This window comes from Cydia pomonella, chromosome 9 (genome assembly GCF_033807575.1).
Source record: "Cydia pomonella isolate Wapato2018A chromosome 9, ilCydPomo1, whole genome shotgun sequence".
In the NCBI taxonomy this organism is placed as follows: domain Eukaryota; kingdom Metazoa; phylum Arthropoda; class Insecta; order Lepidoptera; family Tortricidae; genus Cydia; species Cydia pomonella.
Window position 1 is genome coordinate 1,084,835 of NC_084711.1, and position 18,839 is coordinate 1,103,673.

Sequence of the window (18,839 nt, forward strand, 5' to 3'; positions counted from 1 at the left end):
CTACAATATCGTTGGAACCTCGGAACGAGTTTTCCAATGGTTGTTACCTCGCCAAAACAGGTTTAAGGTAGATGTCCACAAAGCCGCATCGCACGCATTGGACGCATCGCACGCAACGGATTTTAGATTTTAGTATTCTTACTATAGAAATTCACACAAGTGCGTCCACTGATCCGTTGCGTGCGATGCGGCCCTGTGGACGTCTACCTTAATTACGCATCAGTCTTATGATGGTAGTACAGTTAATTGCAATAATACGTTGCAGAATGAAGCGCCCAAAAATGTACAGATCAGTGTCAGATATATTAGCGCGCTTCTTTGTACAATTTATTATGCAGGATACTTTTGGTCCGGTCTTTAAACTTGGCTTTCTAACTGAATACAATTAGCCTCATGGCTTTAGATGTGCATATTTTATACAACAATCTATCAATCTAAATATAATAATTATCTTACAAATACACTTACGACGGTGCGTTACCACGTTTCACGATACATTTTTAAATCCCGTGTTGTCAATTTTAGTACAGTATAATAATATATGGAGAGTCCAGGGTGAAGATGATGCGATACCAGTCGCAATAAGGATTATTTAATTCTTGAAATATATTAATAATTATCCAGTAACAAATTTATAAACAAAGGTTGCTTATCGTTTTTCCCTGGACATTTATATCTATTAAATGTACAAGAATTCCTGACAAATTATGGCCCCACTATACCCTTTTTAAAGGTTTCATATATGCTGGCCATTTGTACTCGAGAACAGAACTTTCCCGCTCACCAGACGTTAGCACCACTTGCCAGGACTGATCGCGCTCATAGCCCGCAGCGGCGTATGCGATTCAGGATACAAATCATCTGCCGCCGGCGTCTCGCAAGAGCTCAACCCCGCATGTCTTCTGATAGGCCGTGGAGTCGCCCTGCCACCCTCACTCCGTCTCTCGCGACCCCATTTGTCACTGGCATGTGTTCTTTTCACTGGCTTCTTACAGGACTCCTCTCCGTTCATATCAGAAGGCGGTCTACTTGGCGTTTCAGATTCGCTACCATTCATCAGAGAATGCGCGCTTCTTGCTTTATGCAACGATAAACGTAGTGGCTTCCGAGGCGGCGTTGGTCGGCTTTTCACCTCACTCCTGTCCTCATTCTTCTTGTAGTGACTCAATCTTGTTGAGCAGGTTTCAGAACCGTAGTCGATCCGTGGCGAGCTGGAGTAGATATCCCCGTTCGGGTAATCTGATTCCGACTCGAACTCTGAAGACTTGGCACTTCGGGAATGTAGTTTCGATGTTCTTCTGCTAGATTTGTGGGCGTTTTCTAGAACTTTTCCGTCAATTCTGTGGTACATGTAGTGCCGCTCTGATTCTACATGCACGTCTTCAGCGCTATCGTTTTTCTTTAACTTTCTTAAGCGTTGCGAGCGTTTCAGCTGTTCAATAATAGATAACGTCTTTCGCTCCGCCCAGTTGGTCTTTTTAATACTCTCTTCTATCCTGTCGGCAGCCTTTTTGATCTCATAATGGCGATCAGGCTGCGCGCTCGCACGTGACTTCATCTCCAAATCACTATCAGAGCGGAAGTGATCTTCTTTAGAACGGTTAAGCTTCTCTGCTTTGAGCCTCTGCTTCTCCATGTGTCTTTGGTTGCGCTCGATCATGCGTATAGCCGCGTCTGTTTCCGCGCTATAATCGGCTGCGTGGATGCAGTGGTGGGAGAGGGAGTGCCTCATACGGGAGCGGGGTTCCATGCTGTGTGCGGAATGTGCGCGGGACACGGGGGGTGCGGGCGACGCGCGGGGGGAAATCGCAGCGCGACTGGACGCACCAGACGCATTAGACCTCGGTCGCATTAGTGGTAAACTTGCCTCTGCCCCATCAAGCCCTGGTAGTTTTGCTACAATCGCTGTGATGTCTGGACCCTTCTGGAAAACTTGGACTTCGGACTTGGGGCTCTTGGCGTGCGGCTCGGAGCTGATGCTGATGTTGGTCACGTTCTTCTTGGTCTTGTTGACCGTTATGCAGCTGTCGCTGCTGCTGACCGGCTGCAGCTGAAAACAGACGTTCAAAGTGTTACAAGTGTAACATCGAATTAATTTTACAGACATCGTCGAACATTAGAGCAAGCAACATGGCAGTTAGATTTCTAGCCTGATGTTAATATGGAAATATCAGTGAGGGTGCCCCGTTCTGAAGAGTACCTGAGGATGCCTCGCGAGGAGTTCAGCCACCTGTTCTTCAAGGTACGAGATTCTGTGTGTAAGGCGCGTGTTGTCAGTGCGAAGGCTTTCCTTGGCTTTCTGGGCTTGCTCGGCTGCTGACCGTAACGCGCCGAGCTCAGCACGTAATGATGCTGCTTCGTTCTGTACAAAACAATTTACCAGAGTTAAACAAATGCCGCTATTAACTGATTAAGTGATTATCAAGAGAGCAAGAAGTTGTGATTTTTTTGTATTCTTCATTAATAATGCAGGTACTCCTGAGTAAAAGGTACTAACGCAGTATCACATATATATTGAAGCGTAAGTACCTATCGCAGCAATAAATATATATCCAAACGATTTGATGACATCCGATAATATTGACATAGGTATTACAGTATAATGATAATACGGATAGTCTAGGCCGTTGTACGAATTCTTTAGCTGAGCGGTAAAGCATATTCAAATCCCAGCTCGGAACATACCAGAGGGCCTATCGCGAAAACCGAAATTCGCAAATTGCGGAGATCTTTCTCTTTTACTCCAAAGAAGGCGTAAGAGAGGTATGGGCATTGTGAATGTCATCTCCCTCTGTGTGGTAGGGCACAGCACAGCGGATGTCATTCCAGATCTAGAGCGGAGCCCAACTGGGGAAGTACCTCCGAAAATCGCAGCAAAATAACACTAGACCCTACTCATAGTGTTGTGTTCCTGCCGGTGAGTAAGGTTGCCAGAGCTCAACGAGGGGTGGGAGGGGGGTTAGGGTCGGCAACGCGCATGCAACTCCTCTGGAGTTGCAGGCGTACATAGGCTACGGATACTGCTTACCATTAGGCGGACCGTATGCTTGTTTGCCACCGACATAGTATATAAAAAAAATGCCCGCAATTTGCGAACTTCGATTTTCGCGGTTATAGCCTAGCTTCTCGGGATTTATGGAACGGAACCTACCTGTGTGAAAGTGTTGGGAGTAGCGGGAACTGGCGCCGGGCTGGTATTGTTGGGACTGGGTTGGTTTGGACTGGCGGGTGGAGAGCCCTGCACGCGCAGCAGGACAAGGCGCGCCGGCGCCGCCGCGCTTGCTGCACGCTGTAGTTCTTCGACGTTGCGGCATGATAGAACGTTCGTGCCGTTTACTTCCACCAACCTGTTGAACAATATTATGTATTTTTTTAAAATACTTTTAAACATATTTATACTGACTAGGACAAGAACAAGAAGGTAGTAAGTCTAAGCAAATTCTGTACCGATTTGGCAACACGGTCACCATAAAAATCAAATTTCTAGAAATATATGATGTTTACAGTGGGGCGGAAACATTTTGTCGCTTAGACGGATGTGGAGTTTGATGTAATTTTGAGATGTCTCGTACCAGTAGTACCACAATATAGTACCTAATATATGATTGTCCAAATATTCGTACGGAATCCCTTTCCTTTTTACTTAAAACCGGTTTACTAACTCACATCCACAAATCTAACTCTGGCAAACGTTTTTTGTCAGTAGAAAAGGCGCGAAATTTAAATTTTATATGAGAGCATAACCCTTCGCGCCTACGTTTTTAAAATTTGACGCCTTTTTCTACTGACAGAACTGGATTGCCAAACTAGAACACTATCATAAATTCATAAAGAAAAAGAGGAGAGTAGAAAAAGAACCTGGCAATCCTGGCAAATTATGAACAGTCACGAAAAAACTCGGTATTCCTCGTATGTGTACCGATTTCAAACCCTACTTATAAAGTGTACAGCATACTCCAAGACAAACAAAAACAATGCATCTTCATTACTGATGGCGTGCTCCCGCCGTTTTTGCCATGAGCGAAATTCTACCGACTACTCGCGTGCGTGTGAAAGAGAGCGTATTAACACCACTAAGATCTTATATCTGTGGAATAAGGCTTAAATTAGTCAGTAACCATGTGCGGATGATGCGTGCAAACTATGCACGCGTTCGAATTAAGAAACGTACTATCTCCCTATGAGCCGCATAGACGTATACTACTTTTCTTTTGGCGTGAATGAGTTATCGTTTTATCTATATCAAGATTACAGACTCCTTTGTGAAAGTTCCTAATCCAGGTCGCATCTTTACGACTATTAACGCTTGCGTAATGAAAATGAAGTTAAATATGTGCATAAAAATGTAAATTGAGGGTAATAAATACATGATACAGCTGACATAGATTAATGTTATGGGAACACAGTGCAGAACATTTGGCCAGTATATTAACTCCATAACTTCATTTTATCATTATGTCCACAGAGAAGAGCGAGGGTAACACTGAAAAACCAACTTTTAAAGTAGATGGCCCATATAACTTAATAAGTAGACCTAGAGATATTATTAGCACGAACAAGGCAACACTAGTGACTTCCTTCCGATATTCAGTTTATCGATATATTATTTTATTTTATTTTAGTATATGGAAAACCAACAGCGCTATATATATATCTAGAACTTACAATAGAATTACAGAGCCAATTACAGGTGTTCACTTATAGAAATATAATAAATTATAAAAAGTTTTTGCCCAACATAATTTACACATTTAAAAAAAACATGACACACATATACCGAGGTTGTCCTGCAAATGACCATCGCATAATAAAACAATCATACAGGTTTTTTTTATATGATTCTCGGACTAAACTACCAATTTGTTATATATTTTCAGGTGTCAAACTTGGTCACGGCTCTCGTTGAATAATCCACTTTAATTCACTAAAAGATTTTTCAACTTCCAGTCTTCCACTGATGTGCCTAATCTAATGGGTGCACAGCGGAAATATGGAAAGTGATTGACGTTGAAGAATAAGTAGGTAATTATCGATAACAGGATTGTCGATGTTTTTATTTTGTCAACCACTAACAACATGACGTTCGTGCGGTTCGTGCAAGGGAAAATCTCTAGGTCTATTAATAAGACAGTTTTTGTAAGGTGATTTTGGGTCCTGAGAAGCATTATGTGCTTGCTGTGTCATTGTCGCATTACTGTAGCGGTCAATCAAAGAAATGTATCAAGGAAATTGACGGTCCTGCAGCAGTAACGCTTATGGAGACACAATCCTAATGGCATCTTATGGATGTATCTATCTATTTATGTAAGTATATCTTCGCCTAGAACTTATATAGAAGTTTTGTTTATTTTGGGACCAGGTTGAACTGTGAAAAAAAGCAAAGTTAAGCGTAGGTATATAATAGGCCTATCCGCTGCGCCAGCGCTGACAGATAGGCAAAATTAATGTCGACACGTTTGCTGCGCAACCAACTTAGCATTTAATTACTGGGAACTGCATGTAGTTTGAATTAATCTGGGCTCCATGGCAAAGGAGGGTAATCATTGTTACATATAAGGCTAAAAGATTAAGCATCTGTCAAAGATGATAAGTATCTGTGACAGAGATGAATGCGATTAAATGCGTCAGTAATACGGCATAATCCATGCATATATATTTGTTAGTCTAAACTGGGAATAAATGGGACCCTGTCAGTCCTAACTGTGTTATCATTTGAGATATCGAAACGAAAAAATTACCATGTTTCATTGGATACAAAACATTCCCAAACTCGGGAAAGATTCAGGATTCATCTCCAAGCTACCTGGGATCGTATCTTGGAGATGAATCCTGAATTATAGAATCTTTCCCGAGTTTGGGAATGTTTTGTATCCAATGAAACATGGTAATTCTTTTGTTTCGATATCTCAAATGATAACACAGGACTGACACCTCAATTTCCCGAACACAAGCCTTAAAGAAGTAGGAATTGTGAACTTTACCCGTCGCTGACTCTATACGACTGTTATCATAGGTACTATGCGAATTCGGCCGTCGCTCCAATGTATGAGCGTGACAAGGCTATGCACGTATATAGCAATGTTCCGCTCGCACACCGGAGCGTGATGTGAAGACCCCCGCATGTTCTTAAAAAAACGAATCCTTCCTCGCTACATCTCAATCTGATCTGATAGCGTGTACAGCCTTATCTTATGCTAAATCCGTAGCAAAACATTTCCCGAACCATCTCGCCACTGGAGCCCACTTATCCTATCATCCCACACGAACATTCAATACACCCGGCTCATTACTTGTCCGTAATCGCAATAATTTGTCCAGTAATAACTGGCCGTGAGGTTAGTGCGTAGCGGGTAGAGTAGCGGTAGCTTACGAACCAATGTAAGATGACCTAGGCCCAGCAGATTGTGGAGTGGAAGAATATTCTGTGTCAAACTTCAAAACTTCAAAAATCGAATATTCAAGTAGGCTTAAAAATAAGCACTTTTGACAAGTCAGTATACAAAAAGTAAAATATATCTATATATAACAAACATTCATTGGATTTTAAACAAGAAATAAATAAATACAATTGGTAACAATTAATCAATGTCAAACATTACATAAAAACAAGGGAATAAATGTCAACCCGAAGAATAAAAACAATATAAACATCAATATCAGATGTTAACTCAGTCCCAAGCAGTTTTGTCATTAATATATGTAATCTTTGGTGCTATAATAAGATTTACAAATGTGTGATTGCATTAAATGGCGCTGAACGGCATTATAATACATTTTTACTTCTCATGCTCGTAAAATTGATATTTAAGTCGCGTGTAAGTGACATACAATTGCTTAGCGCTAAAGCATAAAGTAAAATCATCTATTACGACCCTTATTAACTTAGCCATAAAGTTCATAATCTGCCATACAATCTGCCAGTCCTGCCAGCGTGCCCCCGAAATTTTCCTCGCAATCGAAGTGAAAAGCAGACATAAAAAGACATAAATTCCCATTTTTAGCCTCGACTATATTGGTCCGAGCGCAGCGAGGATAAATTGCCTGGTATAAAAATGTATCGCTTTATGCTCTTGTTGTACAATCTACTATTTTTGCGCTTGACAATTTACTGTTAACGCACTAGCGTTGATAGCATGCCTGGCACTCGCGCGTCTCAGATCCAAACCGAAAAGTGATTCGGAGAATGTAATCTTAACTGCAATCTGTTATATAAGTAGAATTGCCATTGAACTTATTAGATTCATTCTATTGAATGAATCCTGTCTGGACAAATAGACCCGTAGACATGTTCTGAATTTCCTTGCATCTGTGGTGAGTTTTACGGCAAAGTTTTTCGAGCGCTCGTGCCCGTTAAGCGATTGTGATTGCCATGAGCGGCTGAAGGCGTCCTCACATTCAAATGAGACGGCGACAAATGGCACCCCGCTGGCCATCTTCTCGTTTACATTGCATTTACATAATTTATATATACTGCAATTACATACAATTTGTCAGTTATAGTCTTCTACCTAGTGAAAATGGTGAAACCAACAAACATGTAATAATTTTTTTCAGATTATCGGGAGTTTTTCGAACTTTTTAGTTTAATGTCGTGATGTGAAGTAAAGCGCTGAAGCTACTGACTAAACCATACTCTGCATTGAAGCTGGTGCTTAGCGATAAGTGCCACACGCCGCCGGGGAGGTACTGAGCGATAATTTGACAAGGTCTTTTATTTCTGATTCTCGTACGTGTGCTAACGCGGGGGTCGGGCACGAATACTAAAGTGATGTTACTGTCAAGATCTAGATGTTATTCAACATAAATTAATAATTCCATAGTATGAATATTTTGATTGAAATTACATCGGTATACTTTGATTATCTTAAGAGGCTCAATATCAGATATTATATCGAACCTCTTTATAGTAATCGAGATTTTACAGTGAGCACACATATATCGACATCTTATTTATCGACATCAAATCACTAGAACGTGCTCCGAGTTAGCGCACGTATACAGTGATTCCTAATTTGGTTGTAATATACTGAGCCGAGCTTTAGGACCTTTAGGTTAAAGTAGGAGGTACCTATATTACGCATAGTCGTTATTATGGACTATGCGTAATACCTAGTAGAGCGCATTTATACTGCTCTGGACCTTATTCTGTCAATTCGGAAAGATGCCAGAGTAAGGGCTATTACACGCTTATCTATACGCAAATCCTCATCTGAATGTCTGTTTCGTAATAAATTGAGACAATGGTCAAGCAAAATTTGTCCGTTATATTCTGTGATCGGTAGAAAAGAATATAAATGTAAACAGAACCATAGATATTCTGGCTGAATGCATGTCTGCGTTGGTCTTAAAGCTCGGCATGCGCAAATTGTGCGCATACGGCGAGGTCGATCCCACAATCAGCGCATCGTGATGGTATCGCACACGCTCGGCGCCACATGATTGGCCCCCGATACACTCAACTCATAAACGCCATAAGTAATACAAAACCTAACCAGCCTTATGCCTTTTTGAAGTCAGACTTTTCAAGTGCCTATTTTCAACCGAGACAAGCTTCAGCGAATCGATAATAGACAGGTTTTTTCGATTGGCGTACATAAGTATGCGTGAAACATAAATTTATCCTGACTAGCTGTATAAGGAGATGGTATTTTCCGCGGTTTACACTTATCACTTGATTAGCGTGGCTAAATTCAATGAGATATATATAATTAGCTAAAGTAAATAAAGAGTCTGATGCACAGCTGGAAACTAAGAAAAATCTGCTGGCTTGGGCCGCCCCATATAACGCGCACAAATGCATTCGTTGGCGTCTTCTGGAAACGTGGGGCCTGTGCCGCCCTCGCAGCCTGCTGCCCCGAGCCATGTCCCCCTTGGCCCTAGGCTAAATACATCCTACCCTAGTAAGTTAGTTTGTCTTGTCAAATCATGGATGTTATGTGCAGAACTATATCAGAGCAACGAAAATACTAAGCCAAGTGTTTGAAAAAAAGGACTAACCTGTCTCCAACCCTCAGGGTATTATCGCGCGACCAATCGACAGACAGTCCAGTACCACGAGGGGCCGCGCCCCAGGATCCGTCCCTTGCTTCTGCTGCTACCAGCAAGGCGCTGCCGCCGCATTCCCGCAACGTGCTGTAACAAATAGGTTTTTATTATGTTAGCCGCAAGAATTTTATAAGTATAGAATACTCCATTTTCTCTCACTTTCTCATCTTAGCGTTTTTACCCCAGTTGCATACTCCGCTATTGTTTCAGAGCCCAGGGTCCGCTTTCATGCTTTTATAAACTATTGGCACGCTTGTCATCCCTCGCAACCAGCATGTCAAGCTTTCTCCTTTTCCGAGCCCAAGCCCCATACATATTTATTAGAAAAGGACACAGAAAAGTAACGCGAGATTAGTACAAGTATGTCGTGGTCGTCTCATCGTTTTATTTTTATTTAAATCAAAGTCCCCGTGGCTTCTGAGCATGCGCTATTTTGAAAATCAGAACACTGTATCTACTACCCGTTAAAACTGACATACGGCCTGACATGTAACGAAGATCCTAAGTACAACGCATGACCTATTAGGTGATCCCAGCAGCAAACTTTAGCAGAATCTGCTCATCGATTCTACTAAAGTTTGCTTGCCACGTTATTAAACAAAATTTCGATGAAACCTTACATGGTACGTATACATCCTTACACTGTATCTCGCACTTTGAAAATAAACCACAGTCACGCGGCGCGTTGAAGGCAAAGTTCTGCCGATATGCAAAAAGAGGAGTCGATATAATCCGCGTCGGGCACGCTTGGGTGCGCTCGTTACCGCGGGGTGTACTTACCTATAGGTATAGGTGAAATCATGTGCCACTGCCATAAATATTTAAATTAAGTATACACACACAAAATGTGCTTTGATCCATAAGAAGCGAAAATGTGGACCAATCCATTTTTTGGATTGAAAGGGTAAACCAGGTGCGTTCCAGACTTTACAGCATAGCCTCCATATTATTTATAAAGCAAAAAACCTGACCGACCAACTAAACGCCCAAAATTATCTGAAACTGCGTTACCACCTAGTATTGTTGATTGCCTGGTCAAATTGTCGTATCATTGCAGGATAGGTACATTTGTGCAAGTTGTAGATATGTTTAAAGGTGTATAGTAGGTCCCTGCAGGCAGGAGTCACGGCTGAGGGCACGCGGAGCACTGACCGCAACTGCCTCCATCATTTCGGTGAATACCAAGGATAATAATATTAATGCCAAGACGTAGGCCGGAAAAGGGGGTTATAGACGGTTAGTGCATTATCCATGCCGTACATTTTTATAATGTCAGGAACATGGCCGTGTTTGCACAAATTAACTGTATAAGGTAAGGTGGGGTAAGACAAAGACAAACAGTATGAGGATTCCATACAAGTGTTTGTCTTGTCCCGGTCGGTCTTACCCTACCTTACCTTACCTTACATATTTTGTTTATTGATTAGGTATCAATCAAGTAAAAAATATACTTACAAACACGACAGTTCTTAACCTAACCCAAAGAGTAAAGTAAACCTAACCGCTGAACGATTCTTTCTGCTCTATACAGTATAACCGAAGTTTGAACTTATGATTTTGATCACCAAACACACATGAAATATTTTTGAAGAAAAACAATACTGCACAATATTGTTAATTATAGTAATTATACTGCCATACCATGCTGCCATACTAAGTTACTGGAAAACCCATTCAATTGTTTACCGTATTCTCATATACTTGCTTTACTCTTTGGTATTCTCCCGCAACAAATTCTAAATTAAAGCTGATGCTCAAATGATTCTTACGGCTGTCATACTTGATGGGGCTGTATAGGGCTTCTCATTGTAAAACCGGTTCTAGAGAGCGTTAAATTGCCAAATTTACTCGGAAACAGAAGCGAGGCAATTTCCTCGTCGTTACCATCTCCCGACTGTTAATGTCAATATAATCGCCGCTCTCTCTGTGTCTTGTCTTATTATGGCACATTCAAAAGGGACGGCCAAATGAGCATTTACGAGCTACAAGCAGCTTTTTTAACATTTAATCTAACTTGGTAGGGACTGCTATGGGTTACGGGTTCCCAACCGTACTGTATTGTACTATATTTTGGCTCTCTGTACTATATACTGTTGAAAAAATATATAGTACGCTAAAAAACTATATTTTCGACATCCCTCTAATTTGTTCAAGATCGATTATCAATTTAATCTAATCAAATAAAATTATTTCAAGTATGAAGACAAAATGGCGTGAGGAATGCAACGGGGCTGACATAAATTTAATAAAAGTGAGCTATTAAATTGTCATAAATATTCAGTATGAATGTACTGAATCGTTGTCTCATTTTATTAAAAATTAGACATTACTTAAAAGTGCACAAAGCTCAATAAGAAATGTAAATTTAAACTTTAAATAAATATTGTTATTAAAAAGATTTTTTTCTACTCTTCATTATTACTGGGCGTAAATGAGATGACGAGTGAGCAGTTTTACATATATGACTAACTGATGGCATGATAGCTGGAGTCTAGGAATAGGATGATTTTGACAACAGAGAGTGGTCTACACAAAAGGAATAGTTAAGAGGCCCTTATCGATTTTAGTCGCAACAATGTGAAATTCATAGATTTAGTCGATGAAATTGTACAATTTCTGTTAACTATTATAAATAACAAGTACTGGTTTCTATTAGCGCGTCTTGTTACCTTTAATTTTTTTTAAATAGACTCATTTAATTAGTAATGATTGTTTTTCTGATGGACGTTTAGGTAAACGCGCGTAAAGCACTGATTTTGTTGATCTTATTTGTAAATTTCGTAAAGTTTGGACAATCTACAACATTTGCTAAAACTGTTCTTATACATCATTGGTATAATTTACTACCATAGTTTTTTGATGAATTTTTATAAACTGTCCCTTCTCGTCACATATTACCGGGGACGCACGCTTGCGACCTCATTATTAAAAGGCAAGATGAGAAGACGTGCTAATAGAAACCAATACTTGTTATTTAGATATTGCGTAACAAAAGGAGTACAATTTCAACGACTAAATCTATCAATTTTACATTTTTGCTCTAAAATCGTTACCATAACTAATCTTAACAGAGTGCTAGTAAGTATGATGAAACGCATATTACACTTATGTTAAGAATTTTATCTTAAAGTACTATATTTTTTGAAATGTACTATATTTTTAATGCCTTATTCTGGGAAATACTATATTCTACCAAAAAATTGTTGGCAACCCTAAGCGGAGCCCAACTGGGGAAGTACCTCCACCTTACAGAAAACCGCAGCCAAATAACACTAGACCCTACTCATAGTGTTGTGTTCCTGCCGGTGAGTAAGGTTGCCGGAGCTCAACGAGGGTGCGGAGTGTTAGGGTCGGCAACGCGCATGTAACTCCTCTGGAGTTGCAGGCGTCCATAGGCTACGGAGACTGCTTACCATCAGGCGGGCCGTATGCTTGTTTGCCACCGATGTGTTATAAAAAAAAATTGCAGCTCGCAGCTCGCTCGGGCCACCTATGTACGCCCAGCTATCCCTTCTCATCATATAAGACAGTCTCCCTACAACGCCTAACACGAAGGTCCCGGCACCTCGGCCTTTGTTCCTCACGCCGACACCGACAGTACCGACACCTTGCATTGTATGTTTGTGTGGGTAAATCAAATGATTTCTCTCGATATTACTCCCAACTTGCCCGTGGACAGGAACATATTAGTGTCTTTGAGAGGTTAAAAGAAGAGTAAGACCAAGATAAGTTAGCAGCGATTTTGATAGCCCATCCTGTGCGAGTGTCAAGTAAACGTCATAATTTCATAGAAGTTTGACGTTTAAAATAACACTTGCACCGTCTGGGCTGCCAAAATCGCTGCCAACTTATCTTGGTCTGACTCTAGATCTTTTTCAGCGTATATGGGGTAGAATTATATGTATTTTTTGTAATGTGTATTTTTTTATTTATTTAATCTTTATTGCACAAAATATATACAACAATATACAAATAGCAAACTTAATGCCAAATGGCATTCTCTACCAGTCAACCACGGCTTCAAGCAATTAGCGAATCTCGTGCCCGTGAACATGGTCGATAATCCATCTCAACACGGATAAACCCAGTGCAGGTAATCTGGCACGTAATAAAGGCTCGCAGCCAGATTTAAACAAATTAAAGGATACCTACCACAGCGATTCTCAAATCACAATTCGAAAACGCAAACAGCCAGACTATGAAAGTGACATCAAAATGACAACTTGGAATTTCGCAAGGATATGAAAGACCAGCAGTGGCAGCATGGTTCCATTTTTATCGCTTGTCACTATGCCCGTCACTTTCGCACTTACATACTTGATAGAACGTGACAGGCATGGTGACAAATGATAAAGAGCCAACCATCTTAGCCCTACTGATGGATATTTGCAAATCCCAAACGTCAAATTTGACATGTCGTTTAGTTATCGATCGTTTAAAGATCTTAAACGTGTCTTAATCACTCTTCGAATCGGGCCGTTTATTGACCTATGTTATACGGAGTTATATCTTTGATATTAGACATCATTCGGAATCAACCAGCGATTTGAAATATTCGGAATTATCCGTACACTTTGTTTTAGTTTAGAGTCTGACCAATCTAGTTCTGCATGGCATTTGCAATGGTGTGAAAATTTTATATATTATGAATTTTATATATTTTGACGTCCGGTCTGGCCTCGTGGGTAGTGACCCTGCCTATGAAGCCGATGGTCCCGGGTTCAAATCCTGGTAAGGGCATTTATTCGTGTGACGAGCATGGATATTTGTTCCTGAGTCATGTGTGTTTTCCTATGTATTTAAGTATTTATAAATGTTTATATATTATATATATCGTTGTCTAAGTACCCTCAACACAAGCCTTATTGAGCTTACTGTGGGACTTAGTCAATTTGTGTAATAATGTCCTATAATATTTATTTATTTATGAAAATATAACCGCTTACAATGACACTCTCACATTTCGTTAAGTTCAAGTCGGCGCGCAGTAAGCTTAGACGGACTCTAGACGTTATTGGTAGGTACCTACTTATTTTTTGCGGTTAATGCCTAATAGCCTGTGGTATTGTTAATATACTACGAGCACGTTAATCCCTGAGCATTTCCCTAGTTATATTATACGCATTGCTGCACTCACGTTCCGTTTATGCGTGGGAACTAATATACCCTGTACACTTGTACAAGCAGAAAACTATGTACCATTGTACAAAGTAGTAGTAATTTAAGTACAAAGCATTTTGAGTCATGGGCGCGTTTTTTGGGCATTTATAGTAAATAAATAAATAAATATTATAGGACGTTATTACACAAATTGACTAAGTCCCACAGTAAGCTCAATAAGGCTTGTGTTGAGGGTACTTAGACAACGATATATATAATATATAAACATTTATAAATACTTAAATACATAGGAAAACACACATGACTCAGGAACAAATATCCATGCTCGTCACACGAATAAATGCCCTTACCAGGATTTGAACCCGGGACCATCGCCGTCGTAGGCAGAGTCACTATCCACTAGGCTAGACCGGTCGTCAAATTGCAGGTCGTCAAGTAGATTGTTAATCAAGGGATGAAAGACACTTATTTCTGTCAGGTATTTTGGCCAATAGTCCGAAGCTGAAATGATGACTTTCACTCGAGTTGATCACTTTACTTTTCATTTCGAATAAGAGGAAAGTAAAATACATGTGGATTTAAAAAAAAATTACTAAGTATAAACTAAGTGTAAGTTGAACAAATACATGTTCCGCATGAGGCGAAGTACCAGTTAATGGTCGAACGCATACAAAATAAATTTATTCGTTTTTTGTATTTACGGCAATATGGAGTATATCCCTTTTACCCTCTTATGTATCCCACGTTGTTTGTCCTGGGCATGGTGGGTTACAACGAGTTGCAGGTGCGCAGAGAGCTGAGTTTGGCGACATACTTGTTTCGGTTGCTAAGGGGTAAAGCCTACAACAGTCAAGTGTTGAGCTGTGTCAGCCTGTACGTGCCCGACAGGTACGTGTGGCGGCGGCGCCGACCGCGGCTGCTGGCCGAGCGGCGCGGGCGCACCAACCTGCTCACGAAGGCGCCGTTGACGCGCGCTGTGCGGACCCTTAACCTAGTAGCCGAGAGCATTGATTTGTTTTGGTGTTCTCTGACTGAATTCACAAAGTCCATATTGTTCACATTATGTTATATGCGCCATAAGTTAAAATATTTTTTTGTTAATAGTTACACTATTGTCTTAGGTTTAGTACCTGTAAAGATAGTTGTAAGTGTGGAAATAAATAAAATAAAAATGTTTCAAATTAGAAAAAAACAAAATGCGACATGCAGGTTCTGCCAGGAGTCCGACTGCAATGCACATTTTCTGTTCCTGTGGACCACTTATGTCTATAAGAAGTGCCTACTTCGGGCGGCATGTATTGCAACCCTATGAGGTACAGAACATTACGGCCCAAAGAATCTGGAACTTCCTGGATTCCACGGGCATTAGTACGATGAACGATGAACATTAAAGAGCCGCCGTCAATTGATCACTGCTTGGTCGACGTGGCACTCAAAGGCCCGCAGCACCCCAATAATAATAATAATGTTTAAACATCAAGAAATACTATAAGTATTTCTTGACAGTACTTTCAATTAACAATTTAGGTAAAAGTGTAGTGATTTATGGAATTGGGAGTTACATGTTAGAATGGAAATTGTATAACAAATCCATATAATAGAAAAAAAGTCTCTAGTGCAGAAATGTATCATTTACTGCACACTTTTTAGAACAACAACTGTCCATTTTAGAGCCTAAGGAATGAAAAATATTTTTTTACTGGCGAAGAAGCGCCAAATATCAGTAATCAGTAAATCAAACCAGTAATTGCTTTCATTGGTACCTAAGGTGGTACATTTGAATAATGAACGGCTATGAACCCTATAAGGGCACTACAAATTACAATTCTTAATAGCTATAATTACTATAATTATAATTCTTACTTTATACTTAAATTCCATTCAATATAAATGTGCGGTGTCAGGTTTAGTAGCTTCTCTCTTATCCCGCAGTCCCACAGCTGGGCACAAGCCGCTTGTCATTGTAAACACAAGAGGATTGGGTACAGTGTCTGCTAGTTCCCAATATGGATTGGGGGTTTGGGATCACATGGTGTTGGGTCTTAATTAAATGATTGCTTATTACCTCTGCTGCTTACCGTACATGCCGTCTAAATTGCATTTTGACTGTATCATAATAAAGCTATCAACAAATTACAAACAATACACACAGAAAAATAGCCTAATTAGTTACTTACGACATTATACCGTTAATAGTGTGTAAATGTACCCTAATGAGCAGATATCGTGCTGATATATCGGCGCGAGCAAAAACGGCAATAAACTCGTAAAGTCGTGTGAAAACGGAGGTTTCGCGTACATATTTGTACTCGTAGTCAGTACATAAGCACCTTATTCAAGAAAGGGGCGATAAGAACAAAACAGAACTCAACTAACTAGGTGAGGTAAGTTAAATACGCCATGTTATTATGAATTGTATCGTTTTAGAGAAAACATTTTAACTAGGTACCTAACTACCTACTTAGATATCAATATTTATAATACGTATAACCATTTAGATTACATTTATTATTTATTAAATGATTCAAACTCTTTCTTAGGAAGTAAGAAAGAGAAATTAAATTATTCAATAGGGAACGTACTGCAATATTCTGCCGCTAGAGTGCAGCACTCCTTTCGTAAACCATAGAGTAACTTATACATACTGTGCCTTAAACTGCTTTTTGACAAGTTTTCACAGATAATAAAATATGACATTGATGCATCAAGGCGGTTTGGCTAACAAGGGCCTACCGGGAAACGCGAAAATCGAAATTTAGTTATCTGCCTCTTCATCGCTCGAATACGCAGGATATGTATGAGGTTAGATAACAAAATTTCGATTTTCTTGTTTCGCGGTAAACGCTCAGATTGTGATGGATTGTGGTAGTGGCAGTGGTGTACCCTACACAGAGTTTCGCGTAATATTCACTATTGAGTACTCAATTATAGGAATAGGAATTTTCAGAGTCAGAGGCGGATTAACTTTAATAGGTATGCAAAAGTAGACCACACTGAACCAGATCATATACCAACTTAATATTATAGTAGATACTATATACGGATCGCTTAGATTAAAACACGGTTCAGTTTTCCTCGTACAACCCAATCAGCGACCAATCTGTCTGTTACTGACTTCGCGTGAATAAAGTTTTTGATCTAAACGTGCAAATCACAAAATATCGTCTTTCTCGCCGTTTTGCCCCAACCTCCCCTAAATATAATCTCAGTTGAATTTAAGGTTATAATTAAACAATAACCCAACATACGAGCTTGGGAAACAGAAGTTCGTGATTAGTGTGCGAAGGGACCGCGCAAAAACTACCGAGTGTTCGTAACGGTTTCTAATTATCGACACACTGCTTATGTGGCGCAGTGTAATGATGGTAATCAGTATATTAATTTACGAATTAATAAAACTATATATTTACCTTCGACATAGAAACTAACTTCAGAGATGGAAGGGCAGGACGGGTTCGAGGGATTGAGATAATGGGACCATATGAAAAATAAGAGAAGCGCTGGTGGCCTAGCGGTTAAAGCGTGCGACTTTCAATACGGAGGTCGCGGGTTCAAACCCCGGCTCATACTAATGAGTTTTTCGGAACTTATGTACGAAATATCGTTTGATATTCACCAGTCGCTTTTCGGTGAAGAAAAACATCGTGAGGAAACCGGAATAATCCCAATAAGGCCTAGTTTACCCTCTGGGTTGAAAGGTCAGATGGCAGTGGCTTTCGTAAAAATTAGTGCCTACGCCAATTCTCGGGATTAGTTGCCAAGCGGACCCCAGGCTCCCATGAGCCGTGGCAAAATGCCGGGACAACGCGAGGAAGAAGATGAGAAATAATTGTAGACTATTCTTTTTCTTTACAAATATATATTTTTGACATCAATGCAAATTTATTATGTAATTGTCTTTCATGAAATAAATCATCTAATCATCTAATCTAATCTAATCTAATGTAGAATTTATAATAACTAGGTACTAAGAACATGTTTTTGCTCACTTAATTGCCATGATACATTCCTATTTATAATGTACATTAGTTTACGAATGGCGTTCACAGTGTGCATTAACATGTTCTTAGTAAGTATTCCAAATCCTACATTGGTACGAAGACTAATACACAATAAATTTGATGGGATATAATCAGTCCGCTCTAATAAATGTACTGGTGTTGGTATCATATCGGCACGTTATTTATTGGTATATTTACGTTTCTGACGCTATGGTTGAATACTGGTTGCAATATTTTCCCTGTGCACCTAATAAACGGCATTTCTTTTGAAAGCTCAGTCCCCGGCGGATTCTTCTAATGCCTTCGCTTCCAATCCAATACCAAGTTACTAATTAGGTATATAAAAACTTAGGAGATTAAATAATAGTATATCGTAGTAAGGCTTACTTCGATTTAACTCTAATTGATTGGATAATTGACTTGCCTATAGCTCCTTTTTTTCTGGACCACCCAGAACCGAGAGAATTTCATAACGCTCAAATTTATACTTCGTTTTTTTAGCATTAGAAAGAAAATAAGTGATCCCAAGTTATTATTAATTAGAAAAAATGTTAATTGTATATTATGAAAATAGTTGACATAACTTTTTTTTTTAAATACTAAACAAACAAGGTGGCAAACAAGCATACGGCCCGCCTGATGGTAAGCAGTCTCCGTAGCTTATGTACGCCT

The 18,839-nt window shown here is 39.9% G+C and overlaps 1 protein-coding gene across 1 annotated transcript in view; it reads right to left on the reverse strand.

Annotated features, from left to right (window-relative positions):
* Positions 1-178: 178 nt before the first annotated feature.
* The window catches only part of LOC133521057 (uncharacterized), a 142,673-nt gene continuing 124,012 nt past the window's right edge, over positions 179-18,839 (reverse strand). The window contains exons 8-11 of the mRNA XM_061855786.1: positions 8,998-9,132; positions 3,152-3,347; positions 2,201-2,362; positions 179-2,050 (exon numbers count right to left, since the gene is read on the reverse strand). Of these exons, the coding sequence (XP_061711770.1) occupies positions 791-2,050; positions 2,201-2,362; positions 3,152-3,347; positions 8,998-9,132 (1,753 nt within the window). The 3' untranslated portion in view covers positions 179-790. The remainder of the gene's footprint in view (positions 2,051-2,200; positions 2,363-3,151; positions 3,348-8,997; positions 9,133-18,839) is intronic.